The sequence below is a fragment of the Anticarsia gemmatalis genome, chromosome 19 (genome assembly GCF_050436995.1).
Source record: "Anticarsia gemmatalis isolate Benzon Research Colony breed Stoneville strain chromosome 19, ilAntGemm2 primary, whole genome shotgun sequence".
NCBI classification, from domain to species: Eukaryota; Metazoa; Arthropoda; class Insecta; order Lepidoptera; family Erebidae; genus Anticarsia; species Anticarsia gemmatalis.
In genome coordinates this window covers 10,090,299-10,110,405 of record NC_134763.1, presented here as the reverse complement: position 1 = coordinate 10,110,405, position 20,107 = coordinate 10,090,299, and the positions used below count along the sequence as shown (strand labels likewise).

Below are 20,107 nucleotides of genomic sequence, written 5' to 3'. Positions count from 1 at the left end.
TCTTTTATGTATACTATGAAGAATTTTTATTTCGATATTATTCATTTAAATTGTAGATCTTTATTTTGTTTAGTTTTAATTTTGTGTGAACTTTTGAGAAATAATAAATGTTACTTTCGGAGTTACATACTTTCAATTTAAAGTTAAATAATATAAATATGAGAATGTTATTATTATAAAAGTTATGAACACAAATACACGTATTGTTAATTTTTAATCATTTATTTATATGTTACCTAACTACTAAGGTAATTATTATTAATATTGCCAAGTTATGGATGATGAAATATTCCTAATGTATGTGAGATTTGAGAGAGAATTTTAATCGTCGCATGTCGCTCGTACTATTTGCGTACACGTATAAATACGCACGTTAAAATAATTATAATTTGAACGTAATTTTCAGCAGATGTATGCATGACATAGATGAGCATAAGCAGCATTGACTACGACGGATGATAGTGATCCCTAAAAAATAGTGATCATTATTGATTGACGTACGTACGATTTCAATGTTTTGTGTACTTAACTAACAAATGTAGGATCGAATGAAACAATAATAAAGAAAAAATAAAAAATATTCGTCAAGGTACAGGTATTTATTGTTCAAGCGTCTACTAGATAATAACGAGACACACTCCGTGAGACGTCGACTTTCGTCCGAAAGCAAAATTAAAAAAAAAACAACCAGACAAACCTACATACTCGTCTCGGATGGACATTAAAAAAATCCAATTCAAAACCCACTGTCTATAATATATTTGGTTCAAATAAAGAAAGAAATACTGGACAATTTAAATGCCTCTGTCGCATACAACACAAATATCAATTAAAACATCGCGACCGTTACTTATGCTGGGTCTACATTAGCGGGCTATGGCGAATATTCGTGTTAACGCGATGAATGTGGCCGGGTTCATCGTGTCATCGCGTAGTATTCGGGCGAAGACGATGTAGTATCGAGGAGCTGTCGGTAAACTGGCGCGAATCAAAGGGATTCGTCGCGCCAATATTCGCTTAGGTGGCTACATCTACGTCAATTCAGTGTCGTCCAGACTTTGAAGCGAGACGGACGTGCATTTAATTTTTTACACTATGGAGTGGAGTAACGAAAAAGTGTTAGAATTCATTCAATTTTATAGCACAAGGCACGATGCATCGCGTCAACTCGACACGAATCTTCGCCCGCCTTAATGTAGACAAGAACATCGCCCATACCCGAACACGATGTTTTTGTCGCGCCAACACCATACGAATCTTCGCTCGCTAATGTAGCCCCAGCATTAGACGTCAAAGGCACGTTTCTCGTACTGGCAATCAATCTATAATCACTAAAAACACAATTTATGAAAAAATACTACCACAAAAAAAAATGTTGCCATACACAAATATTGAACGACAATGGGCTGAAAAGGGCAATAAAAATATTTTCGGGTAAAAAATATAGAAAATAATTTTGATGGAAGCAATATCAACTGACAAATTTGGGGTCATAGCGAATTTCGAATGCAAGACAGCATAATACGTATTTAAACCGAGTCGTTCTATCAAAATGTTTGAATATCCAAATTTCGTATACATCCCATTTCTTCAATATTACCCTACAGGAGACATTTTTGCTGTCTTGCATCAGTTAAAAAAATAATTTTAAAGTCGCAATAGCTTTGCTACCACCAATAAAATAGGTAATATTTTTTATATCTAGGAAACAGATGTTCTGTATTTTAATATTGTAATATATTAAACTTATTTAGATATGGTTTGAATTTTCAATAGATGCATTCGAATCTGCTAATGTAACTTGTGTCTTCCATTAAGAATAACAAACTCTCGAATACGCCTTTAGCAATGAAAATAGGATTACTTATTTTTATTAAGTAAGTTACATTCGTAGACACGAATATCGAAGTTACTATATTTATATTTTGTTATTATTTCAATCGTAAGATAGATTAAAACAATGTCTCCTAAGTCACATTTGAAAACCTTTGAAATATTTTTGTTCAGTAAAAACTATTTAGTTACATTATTGTGTCGCGCTCTGGTAATACATATACTAGTTTAGATAAAGCCGAAAGAGTTAAAACTTAACTGAAATGAGACTTTTAAGATGGAAATAATAGAAAAGTACAGTGACCATCTTCAAGTGACTGAAGTTGGGTTCTGTCTTTATTTAAAGTAGCAAATTACTATTAATTAAATCAGTTGTATAAGTATTACCAGTAAGGGAGACACGATAAACTCCTCACAATTAGTTAGTTACACGCTAATAACCGCACAAACAGGTACAAAAGTATCTTTTTTCTATTCTCTTTTATTTACAAGAGGTGAACATCAGAAATTAATATTACACATAGAATTTGGTAACAACATTACATGACAAAATGGAATTCGGTCTAATTTGTTATTTTGTACGGTCACAGACACTACGCGAATATCAACAGATTAGTTACTTTTTTTTTCATCTAAGTACGAAGCAAAAATTTAAAAGCATACCCAATATTTTATTTTTTGATAACGCGTAACTTTTAAAAAGCGATTAAATCTAATATTTTCTGTAACACGAAACGAAGTACAATAATTTTTCGAGAAATTATAAAAGAAACTAACAATTAATATTACCCCATATTCCAATTCCCGATTAATAACTCTAGTATATTTAAAAAAAATCAATAGGTTATTTTGACGTTTTGGATAATGACTATGTACGTTGTAATAAAGAAAAAAATATGTACAAAAAAGAACTAGGTATTTATTAATAAAATTGAGAAAATCATCAATTTACCAATTTTCTTAGGCTTTCGCTTGAAACGGAACGAACGTAAGATTACACTAAATCCGACTGGCCATAAGAATCAGCTATAGTGCTCAACACGGGTATTAGGAAGATTTTTCTACTGACAAATGATCATCGCTAAACGCAAACTAAGTTTAGCTGAAAAATCAGTGTAAAAAAACATTCATAACGGTAATGTTAAGCGCGACAACATAAACTACGCAATTTAGCCGCTCGCACAAATAAACTTGTATCATAGACTTTCTATTACATCCAATCGAATATCTAATATTATACATCTAATATTATGACATTCACGAATGGCCAATGTTAACACGAAACAAAAAATTCTAAACTACAAAAAAATAAAATTGTAACGCGACAAAATTAAAAATGTTGTTTGCTATACAAATAAAGGTTCTTAGATAATGGCTGCTTCAATCCGGTAGGGTTATATTATATGGCGGGAAAATAGGAAATTTTGTGCCGTGTGATACCGGTGAATGGCTGTGGCTAGGCGGAACGAAAAAGGTTTTATGCTAAATCTTTATTCAGAAGGCCAGACCACAGCCCATAGAGTATTACATAACATTATATGCATATTTGGATTGAACATATTAGGCCGTGTTGAATAGACGGTTTATGTTTTAGGACAGGAAGTTACTGGCCACAAAAATGTTTACAATATCATACCACACCAATTAATACGAAAATAGTAGTTAAAATAGTTAACAAATTATATCAAGGAAAGTGCCAATTAATAGGCCGAGCCGCAACTAACCACTCCTTTATCACATTTTTGAGGCCAACAAGAGGGTAGTTTGAAATCGTGTACTATTATATACCTAGTATAAACCACCGATCAACACAGCCTAGACAAAGACATTTGGTTGTATCAAATCAAATTACAACTACATTACCAGACATTCGAGACAGTTATGTACAAAATTAAGTGTTACCAACGTTCAAAATCCAAAAGTAATGTATCTGCAATTCCATTCGATTGTACTAGAATGATGTATTCAGCTAATTTTGGGACGAGACCGTACACTTCGCGTGTGTGCACGATCCTTTAGAAAAATTTAAAAAACGCTGGTACTTAATTTTAATATTTGAAAATTGGTTTTTGGTATTGATATGTAGAAATTTCCAACTCATTGACTACGAGTACTTACTAAGTGGAACGTAAAGTGTCCATAGTTATAATGTTTGCGTTCCATGTGAGCGGGTGAGTGTACGATCGCGTCCCGCGGTGTAATGTAAGACGTAATGTATATGCGTTAGTTGGCGCTGAACGCGTCCGTCAGTTCCGTCTGACAGTCGAACGTCTCCGAGCTGTCCGGATGGTCCGGGAAGAACTCCCTGTATATTTTGTCCAGTAGCGATTGCCTGAAAATTACAGAAACATAGTATTAAAATCATGTTCCTTAGCCCAATCCGGGGACTTTGCTGCAGATGTAGTAAAGACGAAGACAATAATAGATAGATTGAAAAAATATAATGCTAAGAACACTTTTGTTCTTAGCATTATATTTAGTCTTTGCTTTTACAGCTTATAACTATTCACAACATTCTTTTGCTGTACTACAAAAAAAATCTTTATAGAAACAGTGCTGCCATCTTTAACATCCATACAGACTAAAAAGTCATATTCTTCTTAGGTCAAAAAAGTACATAATATTTGTGTATTTTTCGAGTATGTAAATTATACATGGTGCTGTGTACTTACTTGGCAGCCAGCCCGCCTCCCGGCGGCAGTCCGGGTATGTTCTCCTGCATGAGTTGCTTCAGCACCCACGGGAAGTGGCTGGACGAGTACTCGCCCTCCTCGCTGCCGGCGCTGCGCTCTATCAGTGCTGTACAAATAACAAACACATTAATAAATATTTACAATATTTATGGTACAAAAAGCAAATCATATAATTTAGGTCAAATGTTGGCTAAATTTAACTTGGACCCAGTTGGGACTAGAAGTGTAATGTTTTTGTGCAAATGCTTGTGAATGTAACTTACAAACATCGCTTAGTTAGTTTTGATAGAATAAGATGCTTATATTGGGAACATCAATAGCAGAGGTAACTTAATCTTAAAAAAAAATGTTTTAATGGTAGTGACCTCAGCCCTTCATGCAGTGTCATTATTATTGCAAGTTTTCATGATGTCGCCACAGTAGAAGGAGCTAGTCATAATATGAAACTGCTTCAGTTAATATGTCAATATTATTTATGGATTATGAGCCAATTGATGAGATATTAAGGAAACTAAACGACGTCGTAATTTCTCACTTTAACTAACAAATAAGAACCGATATACCTAAAACTTATAAAATGATTTAAGTGTCATGTAAACTAAAAACACAGAAACATTTTTTCAAAATCATAATGAATTATTAAAAAAGTTCGTATGCTGGAACTGAAACCTAAATGGAGTTGTATGCTTTGGCATACACATACTTAATAACTCGGTTAAATAAAACTAGCAGTTCAAAGTTATCATTCTTTTAGACTTAAAGCTATCCACTTGGAAACAAATAACAAGATAATTTGTAGAACCGAGACTGCTTAATAAACTTGTACCAAGTCTTTTGCCTGTCATAATCATATTCTAGTTTTTACAATTTGCATGTTGAACAATCCAAAGAATTGTACAAAGTAGCTTCAAGAACTTTTTGTATGGGACGACCGTTTCGTGAGCGACATCGCAATACTTCACGATATTTTTACAGAGGTAGCGAACTTTTCAATATTCAATGTATTCAAATATGAATGTATTGCTGTCTCCCATGCAATGACTCTGGCCGAATGTTGAAGAATTTCTAAATGTAGAGTATAGAGTATCGTATTTTTTTTTAAGACCTCTCCCGCACTTAGAATTGCTCTTATTTCGCGGGGATTTTTACAAACATACAAAACAACAGACACAAAGTACAACTAGACCGAATTGTTCCGTATGGGAATTGAACCTAAGACCACTCGACGTAATGTTAGCGGCGTGGCGACCTTCGCCGCTGCGCCACACAGGCAGTCAAATATACCACATCCTCACATTGCAATAGCTAGGGAGCCTTTTTACTTCAAGCAGAAAGACAAAGATCAGGCTATGGCTTCAGGAAGCAGCTTTAATGTGTAATTGTATATTATTGACTTCTTTTAATGCTGAAATTATTTTTTAGTGAGAATTATTAGTAGAAGTTGGTTAGGTGTTATGTATGGTTAGGTGGTTGGTTCGGTGTTAAGTATGGTTAAGTGTGTAGGTGTAGCTAAGGTTAGAATTCGACAGCGATCGCAAAGAGCGATATTATTAATACGTGATTTTCTAATTGAAGTGCAAGTGAATTATGTTTTAAACTTAAAGGTATAATTAGAACGATACAAGCGTGTAAGAATGAGTGAAGTTACCTAACTAATAACAGTAACACGAAACCAAGAAAACGTGTGTAACATTAAGTCACGTGTACGTAGTTTTAGCGGAATCACTGTAATGGCGAATTAGCTTGTTTTACAAAATTATGCTACATTTTACTGAAACTTTGACGATAAGTTCTTAGGACACAACCACTTATCGCAAGGTACTACAACTACCACAACCACGGCTAGTGTTACCTTCGCCGAAACGTCAAGCAAATCTAATGTAAAGCTCACGTTTGCGTTAATTCCCGTTAAAAAATAGACTTTCCCAATGCTGGGCGTGGGTTTGAGAATTAAGGGAAAGGTTCCGTTCCTTAATAAAGAAAAAATCTAGAAGGAATGTATTCTGTTTCATGGGGTATTTTACAAACACTGACACTAAGTAAAATCAGAATCCAAACTATTTGCAAGGCACGTCAGAAGCTGTTTGAATCTGTAAACTGTTAAAAGGTTCACCATCTATGTCCATCATAAAACTACAGGTACGCTAAAATATAAGCTATAATATTACAAGTACGTATGACGAAAGGAAATAGTGTTCAAGCACGCAACTAAACGTAACGCTGCAGACACATTTCACAGTTCATTTTGACGGTGACATTTGACATTGAACTTCAGTAATGTCAAGGGCAGAGTAAGTCTTGGGGGAAGTTCACTTTTCTTTGTACATTCTTACAAATATGATTAATTTATTTTAGAGCTCGTTTAGTTAACTTCCAGAAAGAAAAATAATGTATTTTAAGGCCTAAACCCCTCCCTCGATCGGGATACTTGCCCAACAGTGGTACAGTAACGGGTTTTAAAAAAATAAATTAAGTTCGTAAATCCTAAATTATGTTCATATTCAATTCAGAAAACCTGTAAAAACGGTTGATCTTTGTTTTTCGTAAGATTAAAGTTGTCTTTTTAATACGACATTCCTAAAGGAAAAGACACTTCAGACGAATTCATAAATCCTATACTAATCCCCGTTTTCAGTACACATTTCCAAAACCCCTATCTGGGGGCACGGAAGTGCCCCCGCAAGTCGAGCAAAAAAAAAGCGGCACGGCCGTAACATCCTTTTCTCGAAGCAATTCGGGCTATTTTTGACACCCCTATAATTTCGTAGTGGATAAAACAAGAAGCCTGGATTTTCAGCAACTAATCAGTCATTGTATAAACACGGTATATTTAAAATTTCAGTCAATTTGAACCAGTAGTTTAAGAATGACAACTTGTTAAAATTTTGAATTTTGTCACTCACTGATTCACTGACTCACTGACTCACCGATCATCAAAAGTATAAGGTACTTCTAGCAGACTTAGAAGCTTAAAATTTAGAATACAAATAGGGTTTAGGGTCTTAATCATGGGAAAAATTCAATATTTTCTAATTTCGGTCAAGTTTTCTAAATACACTAACTGCAACAATAACTTTGTAATCCCATATAAATGTATAAGATTACAAGGTTACATTTGCAGTTAATGAATTAAATTATAATTTCTGTAGAAAATAAAATAAATAGGTGTAAATATGTATCTACTATATGAGACATAACGGGAGGGGGTATAGGGTGGGTAAGGGTGTTTAGCCCATGAAACTGAACAACATTCCCATAGGAAAATATGTTGAATTATGAAAAAAATACGGCTTTCCATACAAATTGGAGTTATGTTTGCTCTATTCGCTCTACAAAAAGAAGTGAGATGCCATCAAAAACATTCTGTAAAAACCTCAAGTCTCGCCGTAAAAAGTTGTGAGATCTATATAATACCAAGTCGATTGATCTATTTAGTCTCTACTCAAAGGACCTTCTGTCTTAAGTTATTACGTAAGTTATTATCATGCCAATTTAAAAAAAAAATACCTTTAAAACAAATAGATCGACTTGGTCATCGCAAGAAAACACAAATTCGCCATTAACATTTCAGGAGCATTAACTTCTCGTCGTGCTGTGTAGTGTGATACATACTAATAATCAAATCATGCGATGGCCAGGTCGGTCTATTTGTTTTAAAGGTTTTTTTTTTTAAATTGGCATGATAATAACATACGTAATAACTTAAGACAGAAGGTCCTTTGAGTAGAGACTAAATAGATCAATCGACTTGGTATTATATAGATCTCACAACTTTTTACGGCGAGACTTGAGGTTTTTACAGAATGTTTTTGATGGCATTATATTATTTGTATAGAATTTAACTGCAGATAAATCCATTGTTTTAAGCATATTTTAGGGAAGGAAGTGATTCATAAAATGATGTATATGTTCTATTGTTAGAATAGCAAAAATAGCCATTAATCGACATTGTATATTGAAATGTACATATTGAACATTTTCCTAAAACATATCCTCGTATCTTGCGATACATATTTGGTCAATTAAACCATAGTAACAGTATATTAATTTAGATGATATGCCCGCTATTATATACGGCTGTATCACACTAGCTTTTTTTAGCTAATAACTAACTACTGAAAAAAAATATATCACGTAGTTACTGTACCCTAAAATGCAAGTCTATACTTCCATTAATGCATACTAACATTAATATAAATATGAGAGTTGGTTTATCCTACTTTCATGTAAAACGACTGAAACGATTATGAAAAGATGCAGAACTGAAAGACTACATCCTAGACTATTACAAGCTATTATTAAAAAATAATGCGAGTGAAGTTGGTTTTATAATACCTATGTCATCAGAACCATCCATCTTCTAGCAGTTTACACTGAACTCTAGGTAGTTCAACAAGTCCTCAATAAAGTAGGTTGTTTGTTTACCCATCAACAACATGACCGCGATACCATTACTTAACCTAGTTAGTCAGCCCTTCGCAACAACTACTAGGTTACGTGCGCTTATAATTTAATCACATTGAATGGACCGCGTGACGTCATCACTGACGTAACAGTTCTCGCCGAGTGCGGCCGCTAATTGTACTTACAGTACAATGCATAAGTAATAATAATACTCCTTGCCGATAATCGGTTAAGACGGCCAGTTTTATTGAAACTAGCCAACCGTTGTAGGTAACGTTTTCGATATGAATTTTAGGGCAATGAAAATGACTAAAATAAGATAAATAGGAGGTATATTGTTGCCCTAGCTTCTGCTAGCAACTTCGTCCGCGTGAAATTATTTATCGGGCAAAGTAGTCTATGTGCTAATGCAGGTTATAGGCTATCACTGTATCAAATTGCGTTAAAATCCGTCCACTAGTTTTTCCGTGGAAGAGCAACAAATATCTATCCCCACAAACATTCGCATTCATAATATTAATAGGATAAGGTGGACTGTTTATAGTATCCAAGTGCACAATAGACAGGTACACTCTCTATTCTCCCTCTTTCATAGAACAGTGGGATAGATAACCGACACGAGTAGTGAGAGGTCAGGCGCACTAACGCATAAGTACTGCAAACATAATGTCTTGTATCGGAAGTCATTTACATAAATAATAGTGACTGCATAGGAATTGTGGCATTGAAACTTCTTATACAATTTTCTTTAGCACATTAAGCCCTTGGTTTTACTACTTCTGCATAAGAATCGGTTAGTTTGTTACTTTATCTATGAGTTAAACCACATTCAACCATACGCTGTTAAATTATTATTGGTCCTTAGTATTTCCAAATGTAAATATGTACTTGGAATTTATTACGAACTTTCGTTTGTTTAAAAATGTTAACTGGAATACTACTACTACCGCTATTTTTTAACATAATAAGATATCGCCCTGTCATATCATCATAAACGATTAAGTGTTTCATGAGTATTTTTTTCTTTTAAACCTTTAGGAACTAGTGTCTATCGTCGTTGAAAGAACAGCATAATATCCGAGAACAGCCTATCTGTCAGATTTCTTCTGCAATATTGATTTAGTAGTTTCGGATATAGACTCCTATAAACAAACTTTATCTCCATATAAAATTATACAGTACTTTTATGTTCTAGCTCCCACTATTTATATAAATAAGGCTATCAAATACAAGTCTTGCCTAGCTGATAAGTACACAGATTGATGAACAAATCAATTTCATTCAGTCCATATTTGTATACGTCACGCAAATCAATATAAACATATGTTTATTTGAGTACATAAGAGGTTTACAACGATAAGACGTTTTATAGCTCGTAAATTATAAACATATGTATGCCCGCGACTTTACTTTAGTGGCATTAAAATAGTCATCATTAGGTTTATTACAAAAACGGGATTATAGTTAAAAAAAATTGAAGTCTAAGTAAGTACTTATATTGATTTTTTTGCGACTAGCAACCCTCAGGGAGGGTCCTATTTTTTTATTTCAGTCTTTTTACGATGTTTCAAGTTCTTTTTGGCCAATGTTCCCCAAGTAGTAATTATAGGAAAGTATTTAGTGTACGATTTATGTGTCATACAAACTAAGAGTATGCAAGTAATTTTGATGCTTAACACATATTCCATTGGTATAAAAAACAATATAATAGTATTGTAAAAGTCATCAAGCAATAACAACATTCAATTTCTTTGTAAATTCGATCATGTCACCGTGGTTTTTTGAGTGATATCATATACATTTAACAAATACATTACTATATTATTCACTCTTTGCACAGAGCACGTGATGAACGGGAAAATCAATATCATTATCCCTACATACAAATAGAGGTCACACATCACGTAACCAATTAAAATGACGATAATCTTCAGTATTATCCGGTAGTCATTCATGTTTCAAGACATCTTGAATAAACAGGAATGAAATCACTTTACTTAAAGACTGCTGAACAAATGCGACGTTTAAATACCAAGATATTTTTATTTTGCGGGTATTTGTCTAAAATGTAGGCTTTGTAGTAGAATTGTTTATTACTTTCTTAATTTAAGCTGTAAGCTCCCACCCCTAGTTTTGGAAAGGCAAAACAAAAGACTCACACCTCTTCCAGAAGTATTTAAGTGGTAAAAAATCCCCTAATTCTTATTAGTAATTCCTTCACAATGCGACTGCTTATAAAAACGGTGTTTAACCTTATTAACTAGAACTCCACCTCAAATTAGAGACCTGAATAACCTGTCACCTTCGCTTCGTGTATCAATATTCCTAAAAATCAATAGAGTTATCTTATATATAAAATTCTCATATAAATATAGAAAACATAAATATTATTATAACTTGTACTCTGTGTGTATCAAAGTGTAGTTACTTCCTGACTGACTAGATTTGTTATAATGAAAGATATCATTGTTACTTTATCGCTAACAATCAAGTCACTCAAAGCCTATTTATAATATTACATAAAGATATTTACAGCGCGTACTCTACATAATCGATAACAGGCAAGACCAACGAGATTAGCAGTGCACTATGGCTTCCAATCTTTCAAACGTACTTGTCTTTGCGAAGACCGACACTGGCGCCCAAGCCGTCATTCTACACGCACGTTCATTGCTTTAACCCCTTCCATTAGAAATAAACTTTTACTTTTTTTATTCAATTCAGGCAAAGGCAATAGGGTCAGGACTAAAGCAATGAAACTAACCGGTGAATTTTTCAAAAATACTTTAATATTAGAAAACAGGGGTAACAAAGACAATATAAATTCAGAGTGAGTCTCACAATTTATACATGTTAGTTTTTTTAGATTAGGATATTATAAAGGTGGAGATTTTCTTTTCAATAAAGAGTTAATATCACAAATGTTAGGTTTTTACAAAAAATAAAATCACAATTGGATTAAGTACATTGTAGTTAAATATTTTGTACAAACGGAACATACTTATAAGCTAAGCTATTTTGAAGACTTTTCAAAACTTGAGACTTAAAAGGGGTTAAAAACATTTCTCTAATTAAAGATATCTTGGCAAAGGCGAATATAATCTAGGGAGTGTGGCGCATAATCAGTTGAAGCGCTTCTGACATGTGTCTGAACAGTTGAATGACCAATAGAAAGACTATCTGACTCGGCGACGAAGATACATATCTTTTACACATTTATTTTCATACTAAGGCGATTAAAATGGGTATGCCCTGTTGTTCTCTTGTTAATTCTGTTTATTAGCCGCATATTGTATTAAAATAAATATCATTCAACCATATAAGGCGGAAGAAATAGCACTTTCATCGAACTTTCTTTACCCTAAAACATTTTGAAAAGCCTTCATCGCATCAGCACTCCATAAATAACGTTATTCAACTCCAAATAACATACTTTCTATAAAATAAATAAAATAGGTAAATATTCAACAAAAAAAATCTAACAAAAAATATACACTCTGTGTAATAAATAAATAAATATACTGGTAACATTGATCTCAGTAAATAGGCGTTAATATGTACTAAAACTTTATATTATTGCTATATTAATAAAACTATTTAAACGATAACTAACGATATAATAATTATTAGGAGGCACATCACTAATATCCGAAAAATATTTTTCTACTAATTACAAATGGAAATATTATAGGATAATGGCTTAGAAGACAAACTTGGCGTTATAATAAAATTCTCTTCTACCAAGACTTAATACTAGGTATATACAATAGAATATAATACCTGTATTTGATTATTCTTAATTCTAGAATAGAAAGAATAATATGAGATGGCAAGAACAAGATTGAACTACTTATGTATAATATTCAAGTCTGTTGTAGGAGTATACAGGTAGAAAAGGGTATAAAAGTGAACTTTATATCCTAAAAATGAACACTAGGAAATGTGGGTATTACATAGAATTAGAACTACAAAGCTGCTAGGACATTATAATCCGAAAAATGACATTTGGTAACGTCAAAATTGTCAAAATATCCGAGTATCGCAACACTAGTTTATTATGTTTTATGTATGATGAAGCTTGGTCCATTATTATTCTATAGACTCAGGCGCATAGTACTATGTCTCATTATTTATTTAAGTGTCGTCACACATTGCTTGACACGTGTAGCGATATGAGTATAGTGCGGTCTGGACTACCTAACTGTATTACTGTCGTCCGATCGTATTAATATTCTTTCAATTGCTTACATTTCCACAAAGCACACTCAGTTGTATGCAGAATTAATGTATTTCAGTCATTTACGAAGAAATTCACTTCATAGTGGAAATATTTTAGTTTGGCATTTTGGGAAACTAAAAACAATGGAGGAACTAATTGACTGGATTATAATTAAAGTAGATTATTCACGGAATTTAATTGATTCGATAAAATTTATGGAAAGAAATTGAAGTAAAAATAGAATAGAATTTAGAATTATTTTTGTCATTTTAAGCTCAATGTCTTGATTAACTTAAAAATAAATTACTATTTCATTATAGATACCACTTTGAATATAAAATAGTTACTAAATTACGGTAAAAACTCACTGTCTTACTGAGAGTTTCAAACAATTATAAATCTGTAGCCATTACTCGCATTACCCACGAGTTAAATATATTTATTGTTTGTATATAAGAGTCTCATTGTTATTCACCTCGTGATGTCAAACATAATAACATGGAAGCAATGTCTTTGGCAATCTAATCGACGTATGAACTATGAAATCATAATTTACAATATCCATACCTTAAGTCGGGGTTATGTGTTGCGTGTTAAACGAAACGTATATTATAATTCTTGTACTATCAGATTCAGGGTGTCTGTGAATATATTCTTTGTTTCGTGGGTAGTAACTAGGCTTATTTGAGTTATTGGTGCATCGTAAAGCCTGCGGTTTAACGATAGCTGTTAGGCAATAACGGCTATGTTACGTTAGAAAACGGGAATCACTAGACTTTCCCCATAACGACTGACAGCGCTACAGAACACGTCAATATGATATTTGTACTCTAGTTGATGACTATTGCTAGCTATGAGTGTAAAATAATAAATTGATACTAAAACTAATAGGATACAAACTTGCGAGGTTTCAGGTATATTTCGATGGGTAAAAATGGTTAAATTATATTTGACGTAAATAAAAGAAAATTGGACTAAATAATCTCCTATGTTAATGGTCGTTGCATATTGACTGCTAAAAATATCGTAAACTATCATACAAAATGGTAAACTCTGTTTATTACTAACGTGCAATCTCTGAAAATACAAACCCGTTCTTTTCTAATCATACTTTTACTGGTAAAAAACTGGATTATCTTTGAATAACTTACACTACTTCATATGAAAACAGTTTCGGAAAATGGCAGGAAAACGCATACAAATGTATATGGAATAGTATTTTGATTCTACAATCATCACAAGTCTAAAATAAGTAATCTTGCAGTTCAATTAGTTGTTATAAACGGAAATACAAACAAAGGTGTGAAGATATCACCGCAGACGAATGCATTCTGCGGTCGCAATTGAAATCTAATCGAGCAACATAGTGTTAACTTCCATGCAAGTTAGTCACATATACATACATGTTTATAGTATAGTTTACACTGGGACTAGACTGAAAGTAGACAAATGTAACCTACTTTTTCCTTTTACGTTTTATGAGGGAGAAAAGTTTTTCGTCGATGCTGACAGTCGAAACATACTTTCAAAAGTTTGGAACACGAACCCAAATTTTGTAACGTAGACTGCTTTCCCACCTAAATGTGCTAGCGAGGTATTAAGTTGTATGCTGGTATTAATAGGATATCTTACACTGCAGATAATCTTACAGGTAGATTTTTTCTTTACACAACGGTTTTCTACCTCTCGCATCTGTAGTAGAAAAGCAACAATGAAATGCTGCCACGAGAGTTGGGAGCTGAGAGAACTCTTAACCCTACAAACTAATCACCTGTCTATGAACTGTAGTTGTAAAATTGGCACAGGGAACGTAATATTCCCGAAAAACTCCCGCATAGGTATTTTTTTTTTTAATTGGTGACTAAAGATTATCAGGCTTTTTTACATAACCTTCTTCTTTTAAGCTCTAAGATACCAATATCGTTCAAACTTGATCAAATTAGGTATATCATTATCAAGACCGAAACTACATTAATCGCAGAATGCAATTTGCGTGCTCATTCGATGATTTGAAATGTTCGTGCTCTGAACTACAATATACAAACACTGCACCGCTAGAATAAGCCTCTTTGGTGAAAAGCATACAAGTACAGTTATCATTGAAAACATAGTGCGTATGTGTGTTACTTATGAAAATGATGTCATTCCCCGATAGTAAATATTGCTATGATTGTCATAAATTTGATAACAATCTGAGGACTCGGTACCTACTGGTATATGATACACTAATATGTATAACATCGTTGATAGAAATAATATCCGTAATTTTGTGAAATCGAGTGGGGTTTCGCGAAAATGGTATCGACTTCAGACGAACTAATCAGGCAAAGAATCTAGAAAACAAGGATTTCGACTGCTATTTGAAAAACGGGAAAAAAACTTTTTTATTTATTTTGTTATTTTGCTTGCTATAATAATTACCGGTAACTTTTCGATAGCAAAGCAGGAAAGAACTACGTCTTGTAATATAATATTCTTAGAACAAAAACGTTTAGTTAATACGAATTCCTTAGTAAAATTGCCCTTGAGTATTATGTGCACAAGTGTTAATCGCGATTACTACAAATTGATTGAGTTTATTCAATTTTATTATAAAAAGGAAAATTTACTTTTAAAAAAAGTTTCATTTTACGATTTAAATTCTTACGATTAATTGTATGTCTTTCATACTTTTAAAGCCAAAGAACACGTTAAGTGTATTGCTTCAATTTTTGTCAGTTATATTCAGAATCGAAGAATATTTGGCGAAAAGTATTCCTAATTTAACAATTTTAAGGAAGTTAATCGTATTTTATGAACTATGAGTGCATTTATTCAAAATAGGACTTTTACTACTACTTTTTGTATAAAGTAATGAGACTAAAATTAGCAAAGTTTGTTAACAAAGTTCACGCATCAATGTCGTCTACGTAAAACATAGTTTTGACGCAACATAGGTTCGGGAGTAGTTTCACAAACACCTTTCCGCCGCGGAAGATTGATCTCAAACGATCGCAATGGTTCTTAATTTAGACTCTTGAGTCATTCAGGCACGCCTGAAAGTTTTGTAAACCTCTCTACAGTTACATTATAATTTCCTACTTTTGAAATAGATTTTACGGTGCTAATTATCACATTATACGCGTTAATATCAATTCCTTCTTTATTATAGAAATTGCGACTAATCGTGATTTGTGCCAATATTAGTTTAAATAACTTTTGCGGTAATATACATAGCTACCCTAAAATTCTCAAGGCCCCATCAATTCCCATTAATTTGAACACTTCTTCTCACATACACTATACGCTATGTCTTTGCCATAATAAAATCTCTGACTTAACTTACCTACGTTTTGCAAACAAAAAATAAAGTGATTTGTACTCAAAAATGTACCCTGATATTGCTTATTAACTAAAAAATAATTTTGGCAACTATGGCAATTCGGAGAAAAAACGTAAACCTAAATTAATATCGACAGAACTTTGTCCTGCAATACAGAGTAAACGATGGCTAACCAATATTCGTCTTTTTACTTATTCTAAAGCTCAATAAACTGTCATCATAATGAGTTTCTAGAACCTTTTAAAAGTTCCTAAACCATAAAAATAAGGCCCTCCACATACATCGATGTCTCTACAATTATTTCGACGGCTGGCACTTGGCGCGAAAACCAATCAAAGATCGGAACCGAACTGTCAAAATAGTCTGCTTATAAACTTGGCGAAGGCAACATTACACCAGCCAGTGGAAACCGTCGAATATAAAGTGGAGACTAAGCTCTAGCATCATTGTCACTCCTACACTCAGGTGTATCTATATGATTATTGTGATTTCTGTTTCTGTGTTTGTGTGAGCAGGCATGCAGTAGTGAATGATAGCAACCTGTGAGCCTTTGTCGCAACGTCTCGTCGAGCTCGCGGTCGGCGCGCTGGGCCTCGGCGTTCGGCTTCGGCGCAGCGGGGAACACCACCAGCACGATACTCATGTTGTCTTTACTACCCTGTAAGATACAAGTGGGGGTGAGAAGACATCTCAAGCCTGCAAGTTCATATTTCTTGCTTCCAGCTAAGAGATTAATTTTTGTGGCTGTAAATGTTTCAGGGACTATAAATCCTGTTGCTGGATACCAAACATTTACAAAGTGAGTAATTTTATATGAAAACTAGAATTACAAGGCACAAAATAAATGGGATAGCTGGGAAGTTTGTATTGTTCTAATAAGCTAAATTTAAGGGGTGATTTAGTCAACTATTTAAAGTCTTATACTATGCATAGATATTATTTTAAAATGATAGGAGTTCGGCTGCAACCTTAAGATCAAAAAAATCCCTGCAGGTTTTCCTTCTTTATCACTCTCAAACTTTAATAAATGCAAGATTATGATTAAACTGGGCCCATCAAGCATTGTTCAAAGCAGATCTAAGAAATGGTAGATGACTTCATACCATCTCAAAATAGCATACAGGAAGTGATTCAAATTCCAACATTATGCCCTTAAAATTGCATATTTCATGACCATGATGCAATAAATAAGACATTGAACCGTTAGAAATGTTATAGGAAAATAAACTCTATCAACCAAAACATAGGGATAATTTTGGGAACCTGTTTGAACCATTATCAAAACAGTTTATTACAATGTAAGTTACATAAGATTATGCAATACCTCCAATGTTTGGAAAAAACATAAACATGTTGCCAGTATTGGTTGTATCAACTATCAAATTATACACAAGTATGAGGTAGTTTAAAAGCAAAATTAGAAAGTTAAATCAATTAAAACTGTACAGTAGTAATAATATGGATTTCACGAACACTTTGGCCACATAAATGTTGCCAGTGATGTAAAAGAATCTACTAATTACCCACCTGTTTGGTTATTTCTATTGCATGATAAAATTACTCGAGTGTAATGTTGCTATTTGAAACATAAAAACAATACATTTACAGCTCTAGTGGAAGAATGATGTAAGTATAGTTGTATTAATATCCTCTTAAGCCTTTTTCTACTGAAGAGATACTTCCTTCAAATAATGTTTTTTACTTCTTATTAAAGAAAGGCTTATGTGCTATCAATTTTCTTTTTTACTAAGGCTTGATATAAATGAAAACCTAGCTAAGACTTGGCATAAAATAAATATACTTTTATGTTTATAAAATGATCAGGCTAAAATTGAGTAATTGAAATTTATGAAATAACAATTAATGCTGATAATGTATGTTGTAAAATACTATCAATTAAGTAATACAATTTTTTTCTGTACAATAATGATTACACAGTAAAATTTTGACTTGAGTAGCAAAAAAGAAATGAAGAGAAGGCCATATAAAAACTGTTAAAAAAATATATACCTATAATACCTAGGTGTCATGCTTTCAGTCATTGTAAAAAAAAACAATTTCATCAAATATATTGTAACAAGACAAATACTTGTGAAAAAATAAAATAAAAAAGTTGTTTACAAATATGCACATGTGTAAATGAGGGTCTAACGTCTAAAGAGGTTAATATTATGTTTGTTTTGTTAATTAATAATTATATTTCATATAGTTAATCATTTATTATTGCAAACAAACAGCTTGGGAACAGGTTATCAACTATATCTCGCCTCCATTATTTCCAATGCTAACCAATTAATGATAAGGTGACTTCTATAATTAAGCATACTAAAATTAATGAGCTACAGAAATAGCACTCTCAAAGAGAAAAACAGCAAAACATCATTATAGGGATCACTAACCTTATAGAGGCAGGTGTCGATGACCTGGTTGGTGATGGCCACAAGGTCATCCGTCAGCTGAAGTAATGAGTGCACATATGCACACAGCGCCTCATTGCTCATCACATCCCACACACCGTCACAAGCCAGCACCAAAAACTCATCCTCTCCCTCACTCCTCTCGTGAGTGGAGACTTCCGGCTCAGGAGACACCAGCTGCTCGCAGGGACCGCGATCCAGCACCTTCTTGTACTCATAGTCTCCCAGAGCCCTAGACACAGCCAAACTTCCGTTCACACGCTGGATCATAACAGACCCGCCGGCCTGCACTATACGCGACTTCTCCGATGGTAACTCCGGTTTGTGGTCTCTCGTAGCGAAGATAGGCGCTCCGTTACGCGCCAGCACTGCGCGGGAGTCGCCGCAGTTCGCTATGTATATCTGTTTGGGTGATACGAACGCGCACACCGCTGTCGAGCCAGACTTCTCCACGCCGTTGCACAGCTCCGGAAGCTCTCGCATCTTCTTGTCCAAGTCCAGGAATCCAGCGCGGATAGCCTCGGCTATATCCTCGCGCCGGAACTCATCCGTTTGCAGGATACATTCGAGGAGGTTGTCCGCGCAATGCGCTGACACCCGCGCTCCCGCATGCCCATCGAACACCGCGAAGTAAGACCAGTCCGATAGAGTGCCGTTCAAAGTTAACTGCGCGTGATGCGCATCCTCCATCTCCACGCGCCAACCCTGCATCGACGCCACGCCATAGCGAAGACCATTCCCTTCCCCTGTCTCGTTGTATTTCTTAGTCTTGGGCTTATCCAAAAACGCCCCCATGCTGAGTCCTCTGTTTCTATTGAGTTAATCGCACATAGTTTCCACACCATCAGGCACTCGAACTCACGTCGTAAACGATAACGTAAAAGGCAAGCAAAAGCATCACTGGTAGATACGATCTCACAGTATGATCACGTCAGATGGCTGTTACACTACACTGGTGGCTGTGATGCCTCAACGCGTGGAGTTTATTGTTTCAATAGTTTCTACGTAGGTTAATTAATTACGCGATGGTGTTGCGTAGATCTCGATGACAAATCGTGCTCTCGGGAATCGTAAAACGAAAAAGCAACTCAAAAGAATGAATGGCGGACATAAATAGTACTTGTCTATGATTTAATTTTTTAAATGAATTTTATCGGATATTGTTTATGGGTTTTATTGTTGAATCAAGAAGATTTTGCTGGAATAAAATAAAATAAAT

General features: G+C 34.0%; 1 protein-coding gene across 1 annotated transcript; it reads right to left on the bottom strand.

Annotated features, from left to right (window-relative positions):
- Window positions 1–1,289: 1,289 nt before the first annotated feature.
- Window positions 1,290–20,013, bottom strand: LOC142981138 (protein phosphatase 1B-like). Its single transcript, XM_076126830.1, has 4 exons — window positions 18,871–20,013; window positions 17,012–17,129; window positions 4,506–4,632; window positions 1,290–4,165 (listed from the first exon to the last, which is right to left on the bottom strand). Exons 1-4 carry the CDS (start codon window positions 19,681–19,683, stop codon window positions 4,057–4,059), a joined length of 1,167 nt encoding a protein of 388 aa, XP_075982945.1. The 5' UTR covers window positions 19,684–20,013; the 3' UTR covers window positions 1,290–4,056.
- Between the last annotated feature and the right edge of the window lie 94 nt (window positions 20,014–20,107).

Excerpts from the sequence above, each read along its gene's own strand:
- LOC142981138 (XM_076126830.1), bottom strand. The coding sequence starts at position 19,683 with ATGGGGGCGTTTTTGGATAAGCCCAAGACTAAGAAATACAACGAGACA. Across the intron at positions 17,130-18,870 it reads TCGACACCTGCCTCTATAAG|GGTAGTAAAGACAACATGAG; the intron begins GTTAGTGATCCC and ends TGTATCTTACAG. Across the intron at positions 4,633-17,011 it reads GTTGCGACAAAGGCTCACAG|CACTGATAGAGCGCAGCGCC; the intron begins GTTGCTATCATT and ends TTATTTGTACAG.